Here is a 26,087-nt window from a genome sequence, read left to right on the forward strand (position 1 = left end):
AGGTTACCATGGCTGGCCTTATCTTCATCTATGACTTTAGCAGCATAGGGCAATCATTGGTGCTGGTATGCATGATGTTTGAGTACCCTTTCCAAGCATGTAAGAGATGAATCAATGCCTCTAGTAGATAGGCACAATTGTATGAATACCTCAATTTTCTCCATGGAGGATGTCAATATGGGACTAAAGACACTGGCCAAAGCAGAAACTGCACAATAAAGTTCACAGATGCTGCAGTGGACAGAGCCCACAGCTATGGAATGGATTCTGAATATGCCGAACCTAGCCATGCAACAAGACCTCCCTGCAGACTGGCAAGAAAATTGGGTGAAACTGATTTTTTAATGTTGGAGACAAAACACAGTTCAGCAACTATAGGACTATCACAGTGGGCTCTGCAAACGCCAAACTACTCAGCACCATTTTGGATCAGAAAGCGGGCATTGGGGCAAGCAGGTTTTAGACCTGAACACATTACAGTGGACCATTTGGTCACCTTAAGTGTTCTCATGGGGGAGAGCCACGTGAAAGGAAAGGGCCTGTATAATATGGTAGCTGATGGATTTTGTTAATGCCTATGGTAAATAATAGTGCCTAAGTAGGATAGTTAGTATAGTTAGTACTAACTAGATGTCCTAGGAGTCCTACGACACATTTAGCAAGTAGCCGATAGGCCTAGGGATGGTAGATGGTGCACTTGGGTTTCTAGTAATCTGGTAACAGCTGAATTGTCGCCGCAAAGAGGTGTGCTTGCTACTTGCTTTGAGTCGTATGTTCTATGCTTGTGTGTGAATTTTAACAAAGCACTTCCCACTGGTGGCCACTAAATGAGAAGGATATAGGGGCACGAGTCCCACTTGTGGCCCCTAAATGAGGATATAGGGGCACGCTATTTGCATCAAGTAAAAAGGGTATATAGGGATGCCATGTGGGCACAAGGAGTGGATCAAAGAGAAGACAGACTTGTACAAGACAAGGTAGCCTCTCCCATTTCCAACAGCCCAGAAACCACCATGTGCTGTCAATAAATAGCCTTCTGCAGGAAAATTGAGTGTGCATGTGAAGTTCTGATACTGATGTTTGACCTACATTGGGATAGTGCGAGTATGTTACTATATCCTACTACATATGGAAGACTTCCTTGCATGTCCCTGTCTTCCCCAGCAGAGGTATTCCTAAATTGCTTGGAGCTGCATACATAATGAGAAACAAGGCATGTGGCCTGTACTACTGTTATGAGGTCACCTTCCCACCTGTGAGCACCCAAATGAGGAGGACATGGTAGAGGGGTACCAGCAGCAGCAGGGTTGAAGCCTGAGAGAGGCCATGTGGGCAGGAAAGTCGGCCATGTGAGCAGATCAGAGATTACATGTAGGTAGCAAGTAGAAATCCTGCAGCAGGACCAGCAAAGGACACCAGACTGTGGTACAGGTGGAGAGACCGTGTGGGTCCATTCATGGACCTGCACCTGGTCAGTAGCCATACTTACAGGTGGCTGGAGCCGGCAGGAGGTTGCAGGCTGTGCAGCAGATGGCTGGAGCAGAAGGCGGGCCAGTCTGGGACTTCCATATGGCCACGAAGGACAGTACAATAGCAGCGGCATGCATAAAACAGGTCGGCAAACTGCAGATGTGTGCAGGACGTGGGCAGGCCATCACACGCCTGCCATGTGGCCAACCTAGTCTGTGAATCTGCTGGTCGGGTCAGTCCAGCACACTGGTCCACTACCCAGTCTGTGGATCTGCTGGTCAGGTCAGTCCAGCACATTGGTTAGCCAGATCTGGAGGGCATTGTGACCTATAAATAGGCCTCTATTTGGGGAAGTTTCTCATTCACTCTGTTTGGCTGCAGGGAGGCCAGGAATCAGGCTTACCTTACGCCTCACACAGGGGCTGCATCCAGAGCAGAAGGGGCGTCAAGGAGAGGGTGAACATTGTCTCACCATTGGCTGCATCCAGAGCAGCAAGAAGACCTGTTTGTGTGGCTTCAAGGCAACCCTCAGAAGCTCCATAGGTGCATGCGGGCTCACTGTTTTGGAGGTGTCAGCAGGAGGTAGATTACAGTTTTGTGGTGCCAAGGGTCCACATCTAGGCAATACGCTATTGTCAGCTGGTGGCACACTCAGCACACCTGTGTATGAGGTTTTTTCCATTCATTGGAGCTCAGTAACTATGTCTGCACTATCTCAAACTACATTCACTTGTGTGCACAAAAGGAAAGGAGGGAGATTTGAATTAAGTATGGTGTGTTTCCTTGGCTAAGTTTATACACAATCTTCTGCTGTGGGAGTGTTGGCTACAGCAAGCAACCTCCGTGTATATTTTATAACATGGTAGCAGAGCCCTGAGGAAGAACCACAATTGCAAGGAGCTTGGAATTGAGAATATTTTGGAGGAGATCTCAGTTCAAGTCCATGGAAATCAAGTTCTACATCTGAAGTACAAATACCTTTGCGAGACAGAAGGTGACCAAGAGCCAGACACATGTGCCTTGGTGAGGGATTGCTTGATGGTGTGTCAGTTGCATCTGTTTATGCCAAACTTCAGTTCGATGGCAGCACATGTGCCGATTCCAAACTTTGGAGAAGCTGGCAAAGTAAATGGGGATAACTACCCTAACTAGAAGGTGAAGCTATGGAGCCACCTAGTGGCAACGAAGATGTGGAAATTAACAATGGGAGAAGATGTAAAACTCGAAGACATCAAAGATGTGGCAGGAAAACTAATAAAACTAACTGATCATGATGAGGTAGAAGAGTGGGAAGAAAACAATGCCAAAGCACTGTCAATGATCATCCGAACACCAACAGATGGCATGATCCCGCACTTTTATTAGGCAGATACTTCGAAGGAGGCATGGGACACCCTAAAGGACGTGTATGAAACGAACAATACATCAAGAATTCACCGTGAGATGGAGGAGGGTGACACCAAGCAGAACTATCTGACAAATGTATGATATCTGCAAATGAGCATGACCATCTGACATTGGATTTCTGCTCACCTTTGAGGAGTTGGGGCCATGTTGATACAGGAGGAAGCTAGGGCAAGTATGTATGACAGGGAGAGTGGAAATGACAGCCTTTGTTGCACAAGGCAAGAGCAAGGGTACAAGAAAGGGAAAACCTGGTAACAGCAAGCCTAACAAGAAGAGAGATGATAAATCTAATGAGGAAGACTCTACAGTCGAAAAAAGATTCACAAGAAAAAGAAGAAATGCTTCTATTTGACCAGCCAAGACATTATGTGTGGATCTGTAGAAAGAAGAAGGCTGATCAGAAGAGAAGGAAGGAGCCTAAACAAGAATCAGATGAGTCAAAACCAGCAGCAAATGTGGTAACACAAACAGGATAATTTTTTCTTGGTGACAACTCCGAGTATCTTTCGAGATCAAGTATGCAGATTTAGGTGGAGTTGCTCTTATGTCTCAGATGATCTGATGAGCCATAACAACGAAAGGCCCTTGTGAAGATGGAGGACAGCAATGTTTGCTTAGAATGTTGTTGAGAACAAAGCTAGCACCGCTTGCATAAGGGAGGTATTGGGGAGATTTAGTCCGAGGAGTACATGGACACTGAAGATCGCAATACATGGTTATACAGAGATGTTGTGGGTGCCTCTAGGAGGTATCTAGCTTGTTTTATAAGTAAACAATCAAACGGGTGGATCCAATGGTATGGATATTCTTTGTGTATACATTTAAGCTTCAGTAGAATGCTTTGTGCAAAGTGTGTTGGATTGTTTTTCTCATGTGCTAAGGACATGGATGCTGAAAGCCTTACATGACTTTCATCAAAAGCAATGATGATTGCTTTGAGGAGTATGACTTATTGACAGGGTTTGAGGAGCATAAATTATTGACAGGGACGAGTTTCCAAGGCTTCTTCAAGAAGTAGGAAAAGAGAACCTATTGAAGCCTTTATTGTGCGATGGGGACATCTACAGATCCAGACAGTATATTGTTGCTGGAGGGTTACTCAGTTGTGAACACCTCTGGAGCTTATGGTCCAGGATTTCTAGAGAGACACTCGACCTTCGAGATCTATGTGAAACAACCACAAGAATTTCATTGTTCAGATGGAGCACTTGCTTGCGAGTGGTAACAGGTTGAAACAGGAGACATTGGGAGTATGGTGCTTAACAGGAAGCAGGCTGTCCTTGGATTCTAAGGGGGACAGATGGATGTGCCTCATGTATGTACCGCTCAAGTACACCGGCATTTTTGTGATCAAGGGCAGGGGGTGCCATGGATGCTTGGTGCCACCAAGATCGTACCTATGTTCCGGAATGACTTACCTCAATGGAGCTGAACCTGGAGAAACATGAGCTGCGGATTCGTAGACCAAAGTCGAGAAAGTCTCCAGCTTGTTCCTGAGACCTTCTCAATTGAAGCTGATGAAGCATATGCATTAACGACTAGGTGTTGGTCCACAGTGGCTCAATGAGAGGGGAGATTCGCACTATTGTGGCCACCTCTGCACTTGTGAGCATCCAAATGAGGACATGATGAAGTGTACCAGCAGCAGGATTTGGGTTGAGGCAGACCACATGCGCAGGACTAAAGTCTTACCAACATGCAGCCTACCATGTAGGCGGCATGCAGGAGTGCTGCGTAGGACATCAGGCTGGTATAAAACTAGCACGGGTGAAGGACAGACTGTGAGGGTCCATGCTATGGACCTGTCCTGGTCAGCAGCAGTACACACAGGCGGCTGGAGTAGGCAGGAGGCAGAGGCTGCAGGCTGTGCAGCAGATGACTGGAGCAGAAGGCAGGCTAGTCTGGGAGTATATGGCCACACAGGACAGTACAACAGCAGCACCATGCATAGGACGGTCGGTAAACTGATGGGAGCAGTCAGATTTGAGCAGGATGTGCGCATGCCATCCAGCACCTGCCACGTTGCTGTGCTGGAGCATTAAAAACTGCTGCAGGTCGGTTATCACAGACTGGGTTGGCCCGGTCTGTGGACCTGCTGGTTGGGTCAGTCCGGCAGACTAGTCAGCCAGATCTGGAGGGCGCTGTGCCCTATAAACAGAGCAGCAGGAGGCCAGGAATCAACCTCACCTTGTGCCTCACATGTGGGCTCATAGTTGGGTCCGTACACGTACGGTTGGCTGAAGCTGAACCATACACGTATGAAATAATTATCCCGTACACGTATGGTACAGCCAATCATACTTGTCTTTTTTTGGGGGGTAAACGGGGTTCCCAGACCTTTATGAAAACCGTTTTTTATCAGTTTCTTGACTTTAACATTAATACACGTTTGAAGTTTGAAGTTGAGATTTTTGTAGCTCTGTTCAATTAAATGTGTACAATGTATATTTTGCTGTTTTTGTAAAATTAGGGTCACGGATGACTCAGCCCTAGGGACTGATCCATACTCCAATCATGCTCCATACCAGTATGCCGTATGTGTATGGTAACGTATGGAAAACACTATGTGTGGGCTGCATCTAGAGCAGCAGGGATGTCAAGAATGTCTCCCCATTGGCTGCTTCCAGAGCAGTAAGGAGACCTGTTTATGTGACATCAAAGCAGCCTACTTAAGCATCAAAGAAGCACACAGGCTGACAGAGTTTTGGAGGTACCAGCAGGAGGTAGAACACAGTTTTGTGGTGCCAGGGGTCCCTATCTGGGCAGTACCCAATCTGCAAGACGGTAGGCACATTGGGCACACCTTTGTATGAGGTTTTCTCCATCTATATGAGCAATCTATATTACTGTTTCCACTCTAGTGTGCAGGGTTCAATAACTGTGTCTGCATATATCTCTATCTACATTCACAAAGAAAAGGAGAGATATTTGGAATTCTGTGTTTCCTATGCTACGTTTATACACAATCTTCTGCTGCAAGAGTGTTGGCTACAGGAAGTAAACTCCGTGTCTGTTTCCAAACATGGTAACAGCAAGCACTGTGAGTTTCCTAGGCTACGTTTATACACAATCTTAGATGAATTCAGGAACGTGCCCGAATTCATCCTGAAAACAATGCAGTGTGCAGTTTCATCTCATGATAGTCACTCACAACATTGAAAACAATAAACTCCATAACACAACGCAGGGACTAGCTACTATGACATCCCCACCAACATCATAAGCACCCAACGGTGGGCATTGAGAATAAAATAAGCACCCACACATATTTGAGCATCCATTTATACAAAAATCTCCATGCTGAGTTTATGTCAGCACTCCGGAGGAGCAGGGCAGGCTCAGCCATGACAAAGACTAGCACTAAAGGAGAAGTGATAAAGCAATGGGTCCCCAATAGACAAAAGAATCTCTCAAAATAAGTGGCGGCAATGAGAGATCTTGTACAACAAAAAAACAATGGCTAAAGTTCTAGGTTGAATCAAAAAAGAAACTGGTCTCTTACAGAAAGGAGTTAAGCCCCATATGGATAAAACTGAGGCTTCAATCCAGAAATGGTAAGATGAAAGACTGGCTAAATGTATCATATCAATGCAACACCATTACCTGTAGCTGTCTGCTATCCGTTGTACAAATGCAAAACCTTCCAGACCCAAAATTAAGTTTGTACCCCATGTCAGTTGTGGGGATAGAAGATTAGCAACAGACTGGACAAAATTTAGAAGTCCTTGCACATATTGTTGAGCCTTGAGAGCAATGGCATCATGCATATTCGCTTCATACATAAACTGGAATGCCATTGTCAAAGCACACTGCTGTCGATACAACAAACCAGCATGCTTATCCGTTGGTCTACAATTATCCGGTCCAACCTCAAGTGTGGAAGCCAAATCTAAAGTCCGAGATAGGCGGGATTTGTCCTGCACCACAGACAAAAGAGGAAGTTTTATTAGTTACAAGAATACCACCACTGACTCAAAGAGATATCCAACCAACAAGACTATACACATTGTACAATTACTCACCGTGTTGCCATTCAAGCAAAAGATCCGAAAACCAGAAGGAAGGAGAGGTGCATCGTCAGGAATAGCAGCATTTATCGGAGCAAAAATAATTTGGGAATGACCACCAGCTGAAGCATCATCTATACCACTACACAGCTTCAAACCCATGCCAGAACAATCGTAAGTGGTCAGACACATAATTCATTTGATTACAAAAGCTTTCTATCTTAACCTAGCAGCAAACCTGTTAATGGTTGATTCAAAGGATACCTGTAACATAAATGTTTCATGCTGCCCAGCATCATCTGCTCCTGAAGATCTACCAGTTTCCAGTCTAACTACTTCCAAAATCTGAAACAGGAAACACACAAGAAAGAACCTTGGGCCAACTGCAAGTTCAATATATAACTTTTCCTTCACAAAAAAGGCTTGAGCATGTTAACCTCATCTAGCCCAACAGCAGGTTGAAGAACCTTCACAGAACTGTACTTTGACCCACGAAATGCACTACTTGTGCTTGATCCAAGCAAAGTTTCTTGACAAAATCCTGTGCCAAGTTCTGTCCAAGTTGTATAATGCTCTTGCATGAATCGAACAAATGATACAGGTGAAATATCCTGAGCCACCTTGTTAACATCAGATCACAAAACATAAAAGATTAAGACCTAAGGTAAATCAGACATGTATACTGTTACTTCCTTACCTGAAGCAAGATAGAAGCTTTGGCACAAATGATACCACCTCCCACTGGACTAAAATCACTCAAGGAATCAGACTGGCCTGGCCGTCTGCAATTTGGAGATGGATTCATGCATACACTAACTCTCCCAGGGCGATCACTTGATATTGAAATCCAGCCATCCTCAGATAAGCAATTGATCGCACTATTGAAACCCCTGCAAAAGACAATAGATTCAAACACACATAAACTTGGCATCCGCATTGAAATTAGCAGCGCAAAATACATAGAGAGCATCAAAGACCTGACAAGGCGTCGGCTAAAACCCCGCAGCGAAGTAATGTGATGATTCTCTGTGGAGACTGCTCCCTTGAGTTCCCGTGCTATGCATTGCAGATGACACAAGACCTAAAGGCACCTCAAATCACATAAGTTAGTTCTCTTTACAGACATCAGAACACCTCTCGACTCAAAATAATAGCTTACTTCTTAATTCCCACAAATATTTAACAAATGTAGAAGGCATCAATTAGAAGTCATAGCTTACTCTGTAAGTCATTTTTTGCACAAGCAGGACTGATGACTCATACAAGGGATGCAAATTGCCTGGTATGCTCTCAGACTGCAATTGCACAGCAGGGAATCCAAGCAATCAAACAATAGACAAAACAACCCAAGATGACGGACATATCTAGCAGAAAAACTGTTAACAGGTACGACGTGCACTATATAGAGTACCTCAAAGTTTAAATTGTCAACAACAAAAATCATGGATCCACCGCTATCATTAGGTCTAATTAAGTATCCACTTGGCAACATTGTTGTCCTGACAAAACCAGGCATACGAGGCCTAATTTGATCTCCATGTGTGGCTGTCAAGGACCTTTCACAGATCTGTGTTTATCACAAAGACAAACTGATTCATATAAGGACAATCCAAGCCACCATCAGGTCACCAGATCTCGCCTCAAAATGAATAAGAGTCAAAAAACTTCTAATCTGGACTAGGATGGGCTAGAAAAAATACCACCAAGCTGCCATCCTCCATACAGAACGTGTATCTGAGTGTGCACATATCCCGAGGTGGAGCTAGTGTGGTAGGAGCATACAACTGCACACATTGCCAACATTGCTCAAAGCACTTTGCTTTCAGGAATAAATCAATCGATTTTTCAAAATTAATGGATGAGCCAACTTTTTTAGAAAGGGAAAGGAAGAAATAAGGAATGCAATACAGCACATGTTAGCACCTGAGTATGGACAAGCTCCACCAATCCACCATGGTCAGTATTAAAAGTGGCCAGAATTTCAAAACATCTGCAGTCTTCGAGCCAGTTGGGTCGATTCTTGACTATTTCAGCCACCTACATGTTCAAACAAGGACAAGACTATCAAATTTCTCTCCAGTGCAATTTTTTCAAAACAGCGCCACTGTTGACAAAACGTACCCTTTCCATTTGTGTGATAAAGTTTTGACAGGACTTTCAAAATCATGTTATAAACCACTAGATAATATATCTCTGGCCTATAAAACCCAGAGAAAATGTTACCTTAAAAGGCTCTAATCCCACTAGGCCACAAACACGAGCAGCTACTCCTCCCCAAGAATGTGAAACAGCTACAGCTCCAATGGAATCCGGACCAGGCTTGAGATCACAAGGGCAAGTTAGATTCACAAACTTTTGTTGCAATCTTTCTTCATCTTGTAGTATATGTAAAGAATTAATCTGACCTTCATCCCAGGCATCTGGATCCAGTCCACCATACTTCCTGTTGCCTTTGCTAGGAATTCTCGTAAGGTCTTGTCTGCAATGGTAGTAATTCTGCTATGGACATAAGAATTCAACTCAGCAATGTACGGAGTAGCCATCAAGAGAATGTACAGCTAACAGAATAGGTAAGGTAGGTAACTCTAGAATGGTTGTGTCTTGAGATCGATGTAGGGGAGATTGCTGATGTTGTTGTCCACTTGTAACTACAGATTCGGAACTAGTGTCAGTCGTGGCCATAAAGACCTGCACAGGGATATCATATTTCAGAATATGTGTTATTCACTACAGACTGAGAAGAGGAACAACAAGAATCAAATCCATTCTCAAGTAAATAATGTTCAATGTGACCATAAGCAAGTCAACATAAAAGTACAAGCAAAGTGAATACAAAAAGGCAAAGAAACAGTTAAATATCTGAGGAATTCTTCTCTGGCACAAAATATATTAAAGTGCATATTTCCAAAGGAACAGCAAGAAAAACCATACAAACCACTTTTGAAAACTTTGGAGTGTGTCTCAACACTATATAAAAGAACCACATATAAGCCAATCACATAACCAGGAACAGATCAGAGAGGCAAACAGGAAAGCCTAGTTTTGGAAAAGGAAGAAAAGACCGAAGACAAAAGGTTTTGCCTGCTCTTTTTCAGGGGGGTTGTCCTCAATAGTAGGCTTTGTGGATCCTAAATCTCACCTAAATTTATCAGGGAGTCCATTGAGTTGCCGCTGCTTGTTCAAATTTTCTAAGATTCCAAAACTACAAACGAAAAGAAAATAATAGAATGTGTTTTAACAAACCTTTCATAGAGACTTCGCCAAAACATAGAACAATTTCACCAAAGCTCAAAAATCACCAATATAGTAGCAACTTCACAAGTGGGAACAGCCATTTGAACTACTGACCTAGTCATAAGCTCATGTTCTGCCTGACAAAGATCTAGATGAATCTAGGAACATGCCCAAACTCATCCTCTAAAAACACAACACAGTGTGCAGTTTCAATCTCACGATAGTCACTCATAAGATTGAAAACCATAAACTCCATCACGCATAGCAGGGACTAGCTACTATGACATCCCCACTGACGTCATCGACACCCAATAGTGGGTGTAGACCATAGTGTAAACATATGCTCTCACACATACAAATCCACACACCCACACATACTTGAGCGTCCATTTATACAAAGGTCTTCGTACTGAGTTACTTCGGGGGTGAAAGCAGACTCAGCCGTGGCAAAAGCTAATCAAAAGCTAGCACTTAAGGAGAAGGCTAATCAAAATTCTGTTCATTCAAGCTACAACTGCTTGTGAAGACTAAATGATTTCATTTTAGTCTCTCCCAAACGAGCATCCAAGCAAAAAAATGCTTAGACCATCTAGCTGATATGGTAATGCACCACTTAAGATAGAAAGACTTTATCACAATATCCGCAGGCCGCAACATGGATGAAAACTTCACAAGGTGAAATTTGCATGTCCGCTAATACAACAGAAGCATATATCTAGATGAATCCAAGAACATGCCCAAACTCATCCTCTAAAAATACAACACAGTGTGCAGTTTCAATCTCACAATAGCCACTCAAAAGATTGAAAACCATAAACTCCATCACGCATAGCAGAGACTAGCTATACCTAGATGAATCCAGGAACATTCCCAAACTCATCCTCTAAAAACACAACATAGTGCTATTTCAATCTCACGAGAGTCACTCATAAGATTGAAAACCATAAACTCCATCATGCATAGCAGGGACCAGCTACTATGACATCCCCACTGACGTCATCAGCGCCCAACAATGGGTGCAGACCATAGTATAAAAGTATGCTCTCACACATACAAATCCACACACCCACACATACATGAGCATCCATTTATACAAAGTCTTCGTACTGAGTTTCTGTCGGCACTCCAGAGGTGAAGGGCAAACTCAGCCATGACGAAGGCTAACACTAAAGGAGAAGGCTAATCAAAAAGTAGTCCAAATCTCTTCATTCAAGCTACAACTGCTTGTGAAGTCTAAACGATATCATAGTAGCAGAGACTAGCTACTATGATATCACCACTGACATCATCAACGCCCAACAGTGGGTGTAGACTATAGTATAAACATATGCTCTCACACATACAAATCCGCACACCCACACATACTTGAGCATCCATTTATACAAAGGGTCTTGTCCTCAATGTAACCAGAAAACGCGTTTTGCCTAGGCGAAACGTGTAGAAATGTTTCTAGGCAAAACACCAGTGCATTGGGTGAAACGCCCTCGTACCAGACTGTTACTGTTTTTGACTCTTTTGAGAGTGCTCAGTGTGTATAAGTGTATCTGAGAGCTCTTTTCACACACACAGAATCTGGAGATTATTATTTATGTTTGATATATAAGTTATATAAAATACAAATTGTTTACCCGTTTCTAGATGAAAAGCCTAGCAAAATCTAGAAACGTTTCTAGAAACGCATTTCTAGAAAATATTCCTTGTGACACTGCTCGTACTGAGTCATAACGTCCAACAGTGGGTGTAGACCATAGTATAAACATATGCTCTCACACATACAAATCCACACACCCACACATACTTGAGCATCCATTTTTACAGAGGGTCAGCAATCCGGAGGTGAAGGGCAGACTCAGCCGTGACAAAGGTTAGCACTAAAGGAGAAAGCTAATCAAAAAGTAGTCCACATTTGGTGGATTACAGAAGCTTTTATACACAAACTCACGTTAAACTAACAGTTAAATGTTTTAGACTGCTGGCAAACAAAGCTGTAGAAGAAAAATGCAGAGGTTCAATAGGTGTCGAAGAGATTGATATCATAAACTCACACAAAACAATCACAGTCTTCAATCCACAATTCCACAATACTCTGCTAATAGTTTTTGTACCTTTAAATTTCCATGGATTTTATGCTATCCATACTGACATCAGCCCACACAAAAAGTGCAGGCACATGCACAATATCTGTCCACTTTAGTGTAATGAGATTTATAAACTGAACAACATGATGACTCCAGTGGAGGCAAAGGAGCTCATGCAGAATTGCAGCTAAACAAAAAAGCAAGAACATCCCTGACACAAGATATCCCAAGACTAACTTCGTTACATATGCTCGCTAGGTACATTGGAGAAGTACAATACCGAAGTACAGTCCACAACCTTGAAGGTCACTCTGATATGAGGGCCCACATGAGGGCTGCTGGGCTGCTGAAACAGCACAACATTTTCCACTATGCTGCCTGAAGAAGATGACAAATGCGGAGGAAAGGTCCCACTTGCGACCCAACTTTAAGAGGGCATTTGTGTGCCCAAAAGAGGCTGACTAAGCCCTCTTGAACTGATGAATGGGAAGAATGGTCTTCTGGTAGCATAGCCGACAGCTTGCTCATGTGGCAGACTGCCACGTGGAAGCTGCAACTACATCTGTACAGGCCCCTGTACTGCCTCCGCATCTGGTCCAGGCCCTTCTTGGGCTGGCTGGCAGCCTTGCATGGCTGTCCATGCTTGATCTGCTGTCCCCTTGCTTGTGTGACAGCCTAAGGCTCTTCTTAGTGCAGCATGGCTCTCCACGTAACCGTGGCTGCCTCTTGGATTGCCCACATTCATGCTGTCCTCTGCCATGCCTTTCCTTTCTTGGCTACCCCAGTGCATGCTTAATTAGATGCATGTCTAACCTAAGGCTTCCATCCTCTACAAATAGAGACTCATAGATGGAGGTGGAACCTATGCTACATGTATTCACAAGATCTTCCCACAAAGGGAGGAGCGTTGACATATCATAACCTGCCACTATTAGTCTTGTCTTCTTCCGCCTTGCATTCCAAAAATGCACCACAAGTGTATATTCTCCAATTTGCTTGCACGCTCCCACAGTGTCTTATTCTGCAGGAGATAGCTTTGTCCCTACTACCAATGTATCACTCTTCAAGCCTGCTTGCTATTGTCTCATGCATATCCATGGCACCCTAGCATACTCCTGTTAGTCAATAAACATTAAGCATAAGAGATAACTGATAGAGAGAGAGACCATATACATCATCAGGTACTACATTCCAAAGCCCCCTTCATCGCATATTTCACAGCATGTTGTAACTTGTCATAAATGTGTGAATACAATTTCATGGGGCCTCAAGGTGGTTGCCAATCACTTGATCTGTGGCTGAGGTGATTGGAGATCGCTAGCTACTCTCCAATGCTGAAGATATGCTGCTCCTAACTGAGCCTGCTGCTATATGAGATGACACATTTGACAATTTTTACCTCATCATAGTCGCATTTAAATGCACTAGATGCATTAAGAGCAGGAACCTGGATATTTAAATTTGACAGTTTTAAACCTGACATTGAAAACCACTGAAACCATGATTACAGCAACCATGGCAAGGACTGGTTAGGAGATTCAATCTTGCAAACTGAATCCAAGGGCAACCAATGCAGTTACCGTATATTACCATACTGCCGGTTCTTAGGTTAGATAATGAGTAACGACATATTTGACATCCAAATACAAACAAAGTGCATTGCATTGTAATACACACATGTGTTCACATATAGATACATGTATCTATTCATATAGACATATATGGAGAGATACAACCTTGCTTCTCTTCCAACATTTTTGACACCATGCTTGTGTCTGGAACTTTCCTTTCCCAATTGGCACACTTATGTTTAAGTAGCAATATTTACAAAAAGGACAAAAACATCAAAAGGAGCAACACGTGCACACACACGCACGCACACACTCTCTGTTATATGTACATGTGTATGTCTTATAAATATGTATGTAACACGTGCATGTATGCATATCTACATGTTTTTACATTGTAATGCATGCATGTATGTATTTATTTATGCATGAGTGTGTGCATAGGTAAACGCACATATAAGTGTTTAAATATACACATCACACATATACAAATAGCATTTTACATTTATTTATTGATACTTGTCAAACACGCACGCATGCATGCATACACACTTTTTTGGGGGGTTGAAAAGCACTATCTCATTATAATAAATTGTACATTCATAGCTGCCCCATAATGGAGCAACTGTATGTACATTTACTGTACACACGCACATGTATACATACATACATACACATAATTACTTTTGTGAAAAGCAGTATTTACTTTAGAAAGAATAGACGTTCATAGCTGCCCAAAGCAGAGCAGCTACTACTCAAAAAACTAGAAACTGTGATCAAACACTTCCAATTGGGCCAGAGGAAGAGAACATACATCTTGGAGAGACTGATACAGGGAGGAACAATACACACTTTTTTTTTGGGGTGAAATCCATGTATGTTTATATTCTGAGAAGCAGTCCCCTCTTTCACACATACACACTTTTTTTGGGTGGAATTTTTTATGCTTTATATTACACAGTTTCTTCCCCTGAATGGGGAGCTCAAAAGTACATCAGCAGAAAATCTCACTATATTACAAGTACACACACATATGTAATAGGCTGCACCTCCCTTGGGTGGCACTAAACAATGTGCACTACTTGATTCTACACCCATTGTCACTTCATGGTGCTTCTACAATAGAGGATCCAAAGCATTTTATCTCTTTTGGAGTTTTCTCCTTCAGGCAATGGCGCGTATTGCCTCAAGCAAGGTTTCATGATTCACCTTCCTGCAGTGACGGGCTGTATAGCTAGCAGCCTTGCCTTAAGGAGAGGCTCCTTTGCAAGCCAACCAACCATCTACCTCTACCTACCTCCCTACCTACCTTAGCTACCTATCTACCTATCTATGTATGTATGTATGTATGTATGTATGTATGTTGTTGTATGTATTGTGTGTGTGTGTGTGTGTGTGTGTGTGTGTGTGTGTGTGTGTGTACGTACTTATATACACATTAAAAATTTCTTGCTTAAAAAGCAAAATAACAAAGGAGAGAGAAAATAGACAAGGGAAGAATGGAGTTTGTAAGAGACATTAAACAAAATTAAGAGTAAAAGAGAAAAAAAATAAGAGCAAAAGAGAAAAGGAAATTTCAAAATAATTGTAAGCAAAGCTTTGCCATTCTCTCATCACTGCCCAAGCTGCCATCTAGGTTTCAAGGGATAGATAGATGGATGGATGGATGGATGGATGTGTGTGTAGTGTGTGTGTGTGTGTGCATCGTTAAGGCAATCTTTCTTTGAGTGCTTGCGAGCCCATCAGATTGATAGTACTACACATCTGTTGTATAATGACCTTTTCTGATCTTGTATTTGCTTCCCCTTTCTATTAGGGGGTTGCAAATTGTAATATAACTCTAACTCGAATTCAGCCCAAAGAGTGTGTGTGTGTGTGTGTGTGTGTGTGTGTGTTTTGGTGTGTGTGGTGTGTGTGTGAGTGTGTGTGTGTGTGAGAGAGAGAGCGGGCCTCTGCTGTTCACCCTTGCCAAAGCTCCCGTACAGCCATCCTTTCTGACCGTACAACTGTACGGCCGCCGTACGGCAGTACAACACCCACGATAAGGTTGGCTTACCTCTGCGCAGCTTCGAACGCAGCTCTTGCCTGTCTGCATCGCCGTACTTTTCCATGCAGCTCACCTCCCGTACATCCGTACAGCTCCGCTCGTGTTTCCGTACAGTTTGCTTTTCTCCGTACAGTCTGCTCTTTTCGTACAGTCTGCTCTTTCCTGTACAACCCCGTCCGTACCCTCGTACAGTCTAGTCTTGTCCGTACACACCAGTACATTTTTCATACAGTCCTGAGTTCTCGCTCCTGTGCTTTTCCGTACCCTCCTGTGTCTTGCTTGTTTCTGATTCTCTACTTCTCCGTACAGTCCCTCTTGCCTTGTCGTATTTCAATCATGGCTTCAGGTTCGGATGTTAGTACATATGCTCGAAAAGAAAGATCTGCAGATGCTAAGCGCTGCCCTTCACAGCCTGCAACACAAGATGATGAACTTACTATGGAAGCTCAATATGTGTTTGATACCCTCAAGGATGACTTTCAGCAGTCACGACAGGAATGGGGCAAACCAGTTCCAGAGGTCACATACAAATTGAAATTGCCTCCCTCGTGAATCCTCTCAGGAAGTTATCTCAAACAGCGGTTAAAATTTTCTTTCCAGGAAGAATCCTAGCAGCCAGTGATGTCGCACAGTGGATTAAATCCATCCTTGGAGGATGCTTTGTAGAGGGAGTATATTTTGCATCTAGAGGCTTTTATGAGGTGCATTTATCAGATGCTTTATGCAAGCAGAGGTTACTTCAGCTTTCTCCCCCTTTTTTAGGGGAAGCAGATGGTACATGCTATGCCTTGGTCCCCAAACAAGGATTATCAAAGTCTTATACGACATCATTGTCCCGTATGGGTTGAGGTTGTTAACTTCCCAGACTATATGCATGAAGAATTGCTTGGCCTGGCTGCTACTTTGGGACAGGTCATTTGTCCTCCAAGTCCTATGGGAAACCATGACAGGTTCTGCATTCTCTGGGACTCTGATTCACCCACCCCTCCTTCTATTGCAGTGGAAGTTGAGGGAGTGCAATTGGGAAAAAAGTATTTTGAATTGAAATGGGATGTGTTTGCAGGAGCTTGTTTTCCCTGCCACAAGTTTGGGCACCTAGCCTCTGAATGCCCAATGGTTCTACATCAGCCCCCTCCCAATGCATTACCGCCCCAGACACGGGAAAAGAATGAGAATTTGCAAGCTAAGACAGCAAATAGAAATGGAGCAAAGAATGCCAAACCAATCAATCAGGTGCAATCACTTGCTGGAAAAGAAAAAGAAAAAGAAAAAGAGAAGATGAAGGAATCTGTGGGAACAGATCGGGATAATTTTCAACAGCCTAAGAAGGTGGTTGTACTGAAGCAACGCCCCTTTCAATCTCGTCAATGGGATGCTTCTTCTCCCTCACCAGGACAAGCTTCCACTTCAGCTCCTGTCCTTCAAAATTGGATGGGGGTTTTGAAGAAGGGCATCCCCATATGTGATTCTGAAGAAGGGGAGAATGCTATATCTTTCATGGATCATGAAGGCATGCAGCCCATGCAGGCAGAGGCTTTGCCTCTCTGATATCTTGTTTCATACTTATACTTTTCTGTATATACCTCTTTCATGCATCAAACACTTAAGTGCTTTACATACAATGTACAGAGCCTCTGCAATGTCTCAAAGTGGAGGCTTTTCTGGAATTATGTACATAAAATGCAGCCAGATATTGTTTGTTTGCAAGAGCATAATCAACACTCTAAGGCTGGTCATCATGATTACTTTGGCGGTTATGATATATATTATGCTGGTACCACTACCTACTCAGGTGTATGCATAATGGTTAGACATGAGCTGGAGCCTCAGTTAGCCTTCAATGACAGCAGTGGCAGATGGATGGTCATACAATGTAATGTCAATGGTGATATTCTTGAGTTTGCATCAGTCTATGCCTCCCAGACCTCTGCCATGAGGGCTTCTTTATGGGATTCTTTAAGTAAATATCCATAGAGATCTAATGCATTTATCTGTGGAGATTTTAATAATTCCCCTCTACCAAGAGATAACACCACTTCAAGATCTCATATGCTATCATCGGAAAGGCAGAAATGGGATAGCATGCTTCTTTCTGTGCAGGCTGAAGATTTATGGCTGCTTCTCCAAGGGTCACTGCCTGGATATACTTTCCATCATAATGCATTTACTACATACTGGGCAAGGCTTGACAGATGGTATTTGTTTTACCCACAACAATATGCAGATTTTAGCCCTCATCTCCTCATGGATTTCTCATTGGGCTTGTCAGATCATGAGCCATTATGGATGATTCTGCAACTTGGTATGCCACTGGATGATTTGCCACCTCTGTCCAATAGATTACTGCATGTTAATCAGGCTTATTTCCGACATCACTATTTCCAGCAAATGATCAAACTTGCAATTCATCCCTTGCCTTTGCATGCCCAGGAGGACATGGATTATGCTTGGGACAGTTTTGTCTCTCGTATACAGAATGTCATTAGGGAGTATGGAAACTGGCATATGACTAAATGGAGGAATGAGGTTAAATGGGCAAAAAGGACAGCACGACAATTGACTGAATTTTCACATTTAAGGCCTCTCTCTGAATCAGAAAATGATTCCCTTTCACATGCTCGGATCAAACTGACTGATAATGATCAGAGGAAATTGCACAAATGGCAAATTAAAGCAAGAATGAAGCCCCTCATGGATAAGGGCTGCTCATGAAAAGCCTTCTTCCAGGGCCTGCATGCTACTCGAAAGAAAAACTCATGTCTAAGGGTAAGGAAGCTAGATGGCTCTTAGACGCACTCTTTCTCTGATCTCCAAGATGAATGCCAAAATTATTTCCAAAAATTGTTCTCTGCTCCTGGTTCCCCATCAAATCAAATGACTGATGCGAGGACTGAATTTCTTCAATATGTTTCTGAGATAGTGGAAATGGATGATGCTCTTACATTGGAGAGACCTTTTACTGACACATAACTTGATAATGCATTGTCCCACCTCAGCAAATACAAGTCCCCTGGCTAGGATGGCCTTACGGTGGAATTTTATATTTCTTTTTGGGATGATTTGAAAGATGTCCTTTTGCAAATGATCAATGTTGCCTGGCAAGAAAATCACTTGCCGCACCCTTGGAAGCATGGCATAGTCAAACTTGTGCCCAAAAAACATCTGTGTGACCATATGTCAGATTGGAGGCCTATTACTTTGATGCCTGTAGTTTACAAACTCATTGCCAAAATGATTGTGTATAGGCTTCACGGGATACTGAATGCGGGCCTTCATCCTCATCAGTATGGGTTTGTGCCGCGAAGACAAATCCATGACAATATCTCCAATGCATTGACTGCAATTGAATATGCTAAGTACTCGCATCAAGATGTACTCATATTGCAGGTAGATATTGCTAAGGCATTTGACACAGTTCAATGGGATTTTATCTCTCAAATCATGACAAAGTTGGGCTTTGGTCCCAAGATAGCAAATGCAGTTAATTGGCTTTATTCTGGCTCTACTTCTCAGTGCATTCTTAGGGGTCATCTATCTCGGTCATGGACATTGGGTAGATCAGTTAGACAAGGCTGCCCTCTTAGTGCTCTCTTCTATCCCATTGCGACTCATCCCCTCTTGATGTACCTTGATCATCTTACAAACACAGGACAGATGACTGGTCTTAAAATCCATGGGGCTACATCTTTTTTGGCACAAGCATATGCTGATGATTCCTTCTTTATGCCACAAAATTCTCCCCGGGAAGTTCACATGCTTATGACCACACTATCATAGTATGGATTGGCAGCGGGATTGCATGTCAATTTTGACAAATCTGAATTGCTTCCCCTGAAACAATGTGACTGGCATTCTATTCTCTGGCCAGGTCAGGTGGTGCATTCCAAAGATGTAGTCAGGCATTTGGGATATCCTATAGGATGGCATATCACCAGGAAGCAGCTGTTAAAATGGATCTTCCAAAGACTTCAACATAAACTGGAATATTGGAAAATTTCTACGTGGCCACTTCATGTCAAGCTCAGAATAGTACAATCCATTGTAATGTCCTATGTCCAGTTCTTTTTGCCTTTGCTGCATTGGCCCTCCAGAGATATTTCAGCCTTTATGTCTCAAGCTATGGAGATGTTATGGAGGACAAAAATTGCTGTGAAAGCATTGAGACTGATGAAGATGCAAATGGTGTGCTTTCCTCGGATGCATGGTGGACTTAATGTTCTCAATATAAGATATCATGTACTTGCAAGGAAGGCGACTATGCTCCATACTTTTTTCCGTCAACAACAGCCATGAACTTGTATGATAGCATCCATGTGTGTCAACATGAGGACATCTGCTTATGGTCATTGGACTACTGATCATTGGGAGGTTGTCATTGGGAGATTTGTAGGGAAGATACCTGGCTGTCCTTCTCTGATACTTGACTGGAAACAAGTACTTTCTAAGGTCAAATGGGCTCCCGATAATTGCTCGGGGACAAACTCAATGAGGAAAGAGAGTATTCATTGGAGTGCCATCTTTGACATTCCACTTGCTTTACAAGAACCTGTTCGGGCATATAATCTCATGAAATTGGGAATTAGATACATAAATGATGTGGTAGATGATCAAGGCTATGTCTTAAGTTTTCCTCAGGCCACTGTTTCCTATGCATTGGGAATGCATCATAGGTCGATATGGAAGAAAATTGCTGATTTGTTACATCCTCTTCTACCTGTTCCTCCTGTGGCTGACACAGACAGGCTTATGGATTGGCAATTGCAACCCTCTGCTACATGCTCTCATCCTGGTCCTCTGCCTGCCTTGACCTCCATCAAAGCCTACAGGCTTCTTCAGCCTGCTCCATGGATTCAGCAATATGCTAATACTCTGTGGCATATCAGGAAGCCCCTCTCATGGTGGCGGAAGAATCTCTGGATATTATGGAAGTGTAAAATGCCTTTGAAACAAAGACTTTTCTTTAGAGATGCATGACCGGCACGTTGTCAGTGGGAATCACACTTGCCAAACGTCACATTGCACCATCCACATGTTTACGATGTCAGGCTCCTTTAGAGACTGTCCCTCATTTGCTTTGGCACTGCCCGTGTTCTAGGAACCTCCTCGGGAGAATTTCAGATCATCTTCGGCTCCGTTTCCCAAGTCACAGATTTGGGAAACATTTTTTGTTATTTGGCAGATTTATGAGGTCTTTGTCTCAATACTCACTATTTCTCTCATGGGTGAGATATTGGGCTCTTTGGACAATCTGGAGTGAGCATAATTTGGCATACTTGGGTCGGCAGATTCACAAGTCATATGAATCTTTCCGAGCCTCATTGCGGCAATCCTTGCATAGAGCTTTTCTTTTTATGTTTCTGATCTTTGGGATACTCTCCATTTTGGAGAATTCCCATCTTGTAAATTTATGAGAATATAAATACACTGCACTAGATTTTACTATAAAAAAAAGTGTGTGTTTTGGTGAGTGAGGTATTTTTGGCTGCAGTGTGATGCTAGAGGTGCAACGGAGACCTCCTCCTCTGCCTTGCCAGCCTGGTCTTCCTCCCCGTTTCCGTCCGTGCAGTCACCCTCGATGTCCCTGCTGCCTACCTTGCCTGTACAGCTGCCATCAGCTGTACGACCTTTTGTACAGATTCTGTGCACCCTGCAGCCCCCCGTGCAGCCCCCTTTACTGTCCCCCGTACACCTCCCGTGCTCCCTGCAGTCCGTACCATCTGTACGGCCATCCGTACAGTCTGTACGGTCGTCTGTACAGGCTGTACGGACGTCCATACAGTCCCCGCCTCTTGATTCAGCCTCCAGTCCCTTCTCTGTTCAGTTCTCTCCTGTTGATCCTGTGCGATCTGTACACTCCTTGCAGCCATCACCTTCCTCTCCATCTTTTCTTGTTGCTGCTCCTCCCGAAACCTCTTTTGTGTTTTTTGCTTCCTCTGTTCCTCCTGCCGAGTTTTCATTCGACGGAAGCGCAATGCTTTGCCTTCTTCATCCTCTTTCAAACCGGCAAAGCTTGATCTCGCAAATGGCCCTTCTTCTTCCCTTCAGCTGGATCTTCTACACCAGTTATGTTCAGCCTCTGTCACATATGTTCTTTCATCGGGTTCCCCGTTTGTTTGTTCATTGGATTCTGCCCTTCTGGTTTCAGGTCTTCGATAGGCTCAGCAGTTTGGAGTTTGTCTCTACTTTATGGGTAGGGTTCTTTTTGCCGCTCATCTTCGTCGTTGGGTTGAAGCCGCAGTGGGTCCGGATTGTATTTCCTCCTTTGTCTTTCTAGGCAAAGGGTTTTATTATGCCCACTATTCTTCGACTGATGTGGTGGAGCGGCTTGTCAGTCATGCTGGTGTTCTTGAGCCTAGTTTCTTTGCTTATGTGATGCCCTGGGATCCACTTTTCGATCCTTCTGCCACCCTTCTGACACACTGTCCGGTCAAGATTACTCTCAAAGCGTTGCTTGTGCCTCTTCTTCAGCATCTTCTTACTCTTGCAGCGCTTTTGGGAAAGCCTCTTCATGTTCCGAGACAGAAGTTTTTGCAAGCTTCCCGTGATGTTCGCCTTTGCGTTTTGTGGGATATGATGCAGCCCGTGCCATCTAGTTTGGATCTTGATTTGGGATTTGCCCATCCGATGCGCATCAGGCTACATTTTGCATCTTTCCCCACTGCATGTTATCGGTGCCGAAAGGTTGGTCATTTTGCACGTGATTGCCCTTCTGCATCCAGGCCCACTCCTCTTGCTCCTTCAACTGTCAAGGTTACTCTCCCTTCTCCTCCGGTTTCTACTATGGCTTCATTGGAGAAGTCTTCTTCTACTGCTCTGAAGCACTACTAGAGGAAGGTAGATAAATCACAAGCCAATCTTTCTCTTGCTGAAGAAGCTCAGGATCATACCCCTGTTGAGCACCATCAGTCTCCTTCTCCTCAAGATTTGGATGTGCCCCTTACAGAGGGGATTTTACAGGATGATCCGCATGCTCTCTCTCAGGTTACTATCCCGACTAAAGCTGACATGATGAGTCTTGATTTATTTGATGCAGCTCTTTCATCAGATGCTCCTTCTTTAGAGAGTACACATATTGATCCAGTTTCTATGTCTGTGAAGATTGTGCCAGAGTCTTCTCTTTCTGTTCAGGATGCAGATGTTTCTTTTTCTCTGGAGTCTTTTCATCCTATGTTGCAACAGGTTTTTGACCCTGTGATTCAAAATTTCCAACTTCCAGCTTATATTAAGAAGAATCACAAGGGCAAAAAACAGGTGGTTTTTACTAATGGTGTAGTTTCTTCACTGCATCAATTTTTACAAAGCAACAATCTAAAACTGGAGGATGTTGAGTTTGATCCTCCTCCAGTTTGATCTTGTAACTTTTTACTTGGCTGCCTCATGACTTTTGCTTTGAGGCTTTACTTTTAAATTTTTTCTTTATACTTATTGGTGGGTTTTTACCTCTTTTTGGGATTTCCCACACAGAAATAAAAGATTTCACTAATTAAAAAAATGTGTGTGTGTGTGTGTGAACTATTCTCATGCACACGCATACATGTATACATACATACATATACATATACATATGTGTGCGCAACACACACACACACACGCTTGATAAGACTAGAAGTTTGTAAAAGACATTAAACAAAATTAAAAGTAAAAGATAAAAGGAAAAACAAATAACTTAGTTAGTGAAACTACACGTTCTCATCAGTACCCCCATGCATAAGCTGCCAGTTGGGTTCGAAAGATTCCAGAGATTATATATGAGCTGCCAGCTGGGTTCGAAAGATTCCGAAGATCACACACACACAGTGCCACAAGAAATGTTTCTAGAAACGTTTCGAGATCTTGACAAGCGTTTCGTCTAGAAAAGTGTAAAATTAGTATATTTTATATAAATGATAAAAATAGTGTATTTTATATAAATTATATTTCCAAAAACGTTCCACGTTTCGCACGTTTCTTAGAAACGTTTCAAGCAGAAAACGTTTTTTCATGTTTCTACTGCTCGAAATGCGTTTTCTAGTTACACTGCACACACACACACACACACACACACACAGCCCTTAGATGAGTCCAGGAACATGCCCAAACTCATCCTCTAAAAACACAACATAGTGTAGTTTCAATCTCATGATGGTCACTCATAAGGTTGAAAACCATAAACTCCATCACGCACATACATACATACATACATACATAGATACATACATAGATAGATAGATAGATAGATAGATAGATAGAGAGAGAGAGAGAGAGAAAGTCAAAAAGAACACGCAAATGAACACATAAGCATACATACTAAACTAAATATGCACTTTCAGATGCGTGTGTGCGCACGCGTAGACACGGAGACACAATCTGTATATATGTATGTATATGTACATAGTTTATATAAATATATGTAAACTAAGACAGATATGCATATACAGTCAAATACAACATGTGTAGCACTCTTTAACTCTCATTTATATAAATAAATGAATACATAAACGAATATGCACACATATAGAGAGAAAAAGAGAGAAATACATATATAATATCCATATGTGCATGTATGTATATACCTAGATGAATCCACGAACATTGCCAAACTCATCCTCTAAAAACACAAAATAGTGCAGTTTCAATCTCATGATAGTCACTTGTTGGTGAACTGAAAGGAAAGCATGGAGTGAACACAAACTGAGAATTCTTGCTTATGGAATGAAGAAAGGTGAGGTCCTTAAGTAGGCACCTCTTACATGATTATTGACATCACTGATGACCTCTGAGCTCCACAATCATCTCCTCAATCTACTCCTAGATTCTCTCAATCATCCTATGTGGCTTCTACCACCACCTAACAATGCTTATGGGCACCTAACTGTGCCTCTAGCACACACACATAGAAACCAAGGTGTGCCTGGGGCATACACCTTGAGATATCCCATCATACCTCCCCTCAAAGGAATGCCTCAGGCTATGTCAAGGATACATCTAGTCTCATAGTTTCTCATGCCATCTCATGGTGGTCAACGATAAATCTATGGCTAGGTTCTCATGCTAGCAAGGGGTTCCCAAGGGTGTGAAGTAAACAAAAGGGATACAAAAGACCTTCCAATGGTTATCTCCCCTGCATGTACATGCACACAATGTCTGCGGGAGGTACCATGGAGCAAAAACACATACACATGGCCTACATCATATGGTGACCAAAGGTGTTTACAAAACACACAATAGTTTATTTCATTCATTTTGGAGGACTATCCAGGCTGAGTACCTTGACTCAACAAGAGAGATCTAGAGCATACATGGAGATGATTCAAAAAGCATAATCTTCATAGGATGCCTCATCTTGTGGAAGCACATCAACTGAAAGTAGATTGGCAGTTTCTGACTTTGAAGTTGCTTCCTTTTTGGCTCTACAAAACTTTTCATGATGATTGTTTTTGCCACAGTGTTTGCATGGATTGATCTTGAAGCAGTCTCTTGAGAGGTGATTAGTCTTCCCACAATGATTGCAAGGTGAAAACTTGCCCTTTTGGATTTTTATGGCATAGGCTGTGTCATTGCCTTTCCGGAGTTCCATGTGCCTTTCTTCTTCTTGAAGAGCAGAGATAAGACCTTCAAGATTAGGATTAGGAAGATTTTTCAAAGTGGTAACAACATGATCATAATCTTCAGGCATACTCTTGAGCAACACTGCCATTGCATCATCTGTAGTGATAAGAGAGTTGATAGAAGCAAGTTGAGTCATGAGACTCCGCATGTAATTGACATGGGTAGCCAAAGGAGTGCCACTAACCATCTTCAATTCAAAGAAAGCAATCTTAAGTAACAATTTTGAGATGTGAGAGCTAGCACCAAAAATAATATCAAGCTTCTGAAGGAGACTCCAAATCAGAGATGTGATGAATATAGTCATCTCCTAAGGCAAGAGCAATGATGCCATAGGCTTTCTCCTCTCTAGCAGGATCTCTTGCCGGGCGTGTCGGAGCTGAGGATTCTCCAGCATTGGAGGCTGTTGAAGAAAAAGTTGAAGCCGGTTTGACAAGCCTCCAGAGGTTTTCCCTCATCAATGCAAACTTAACCTTCATCTGCCATGTGTGAATGCCCTTACCATTGAACTTATCCATATTCAAGATGGTAGCCATGAGAGGGTCTAACCCAGAATGGGCAGTGTCTACTCTCTTACAAGGCTAGAAAGAGTTGAAGAGCTTCAAAATACAAGCGTTTAGAGTAGCAAAGGCATGCAACCAAAATCCATACTACAAATCAATGATGTTTTCACTTGCATGCTTCATAGAGG

The 26,087-nt window shown here is 42.8% G+C and overlaps 1 protein-coding gene across 7 annotated transcripts in view; it reads right to left on the minus strand.

Annotated features, from left to right (window-relative positions):
• The window catches only part of LOC147880443 (homeobox-leucine zipper protein HOX32-like), a 48,351-nt gene that overhangs the window by 1,701 nt on the left and 20,563 nt on the right, over window positions 1-26,087 (minus strand). For 6 of the 7 annotated variants that reach the window (XM_087370571.1, XM_087370570.1, XM_087370567.1 and 3 more), the window contains exons 4-16: window positions 9,469-9,572; window positions 9,290-9,383; window positions 9,108-9,203; window positions 8,808-8,921; window positions 8,585-8,668; window positions 8,296-8,451; window positions 8,105-8,179; window positions 7,862-7,965; window positions 7,582-7,774; window positions 7,322-7,495; window positions 7,149-7,229; window positions 6,900-7,034; window positions 6,481-6,794 (exon numbers count right to left, since the gene is read on the minus strand). In XM_087370571.1, coding sequence (XP_087226697.1) covers window positions 6,481-6,794; window positions 6,900-7,034; window positions 7,149-7,229; window positions 7,322-7,495; window positions 7,582-7,774; window positions 7,862-7,965; window positions 8,105-8,179; window positions 8,296-8,451; window positions 8,585-8,668; window positions 8,808-8,921; window positions 9,108-9,203; window positions 9,290-9,383; window positions 9,469-9,572 — 1,724 coding nt within the window. The remainder of the gene's footprint in view (window positions 1-6,480; window positions 6,795-6,899; window positions 7,035-7,148; window positions 7,230-7,321; window positions 7,496-7,581; window positions 7,775-7,861; window positions 7,966-8,104; window positions 8,180-8,295; window positions 8,452-8,584; window positions 8,669-8,807; window positions 8,922-9,107; window positions 9,204-9,289; window positions 9,384-9,468; window positions 9,573-26,087) is intronic. The other variant, XM_087370572.1, reaches the window with a different exon arrangement.

Source organism: Dipteris shenzhenensis, chromosome 32 (genome assembly GCF_047967505.1).
Source record: "Dipteris shenzhenensis isolate YYH24624 ecotype China chromosome 32, Dip_SZ_1.0, whole genome shotgun sequence".
Classification (NCBI taxonomy): domain Eukaryota; kingdom Viridiplantae; phylum Streptophyta; class Polypodiopsida; order Gleicheniales; family Dipteridaceae; genus Dipteris; species Dipteris shenzhenensis.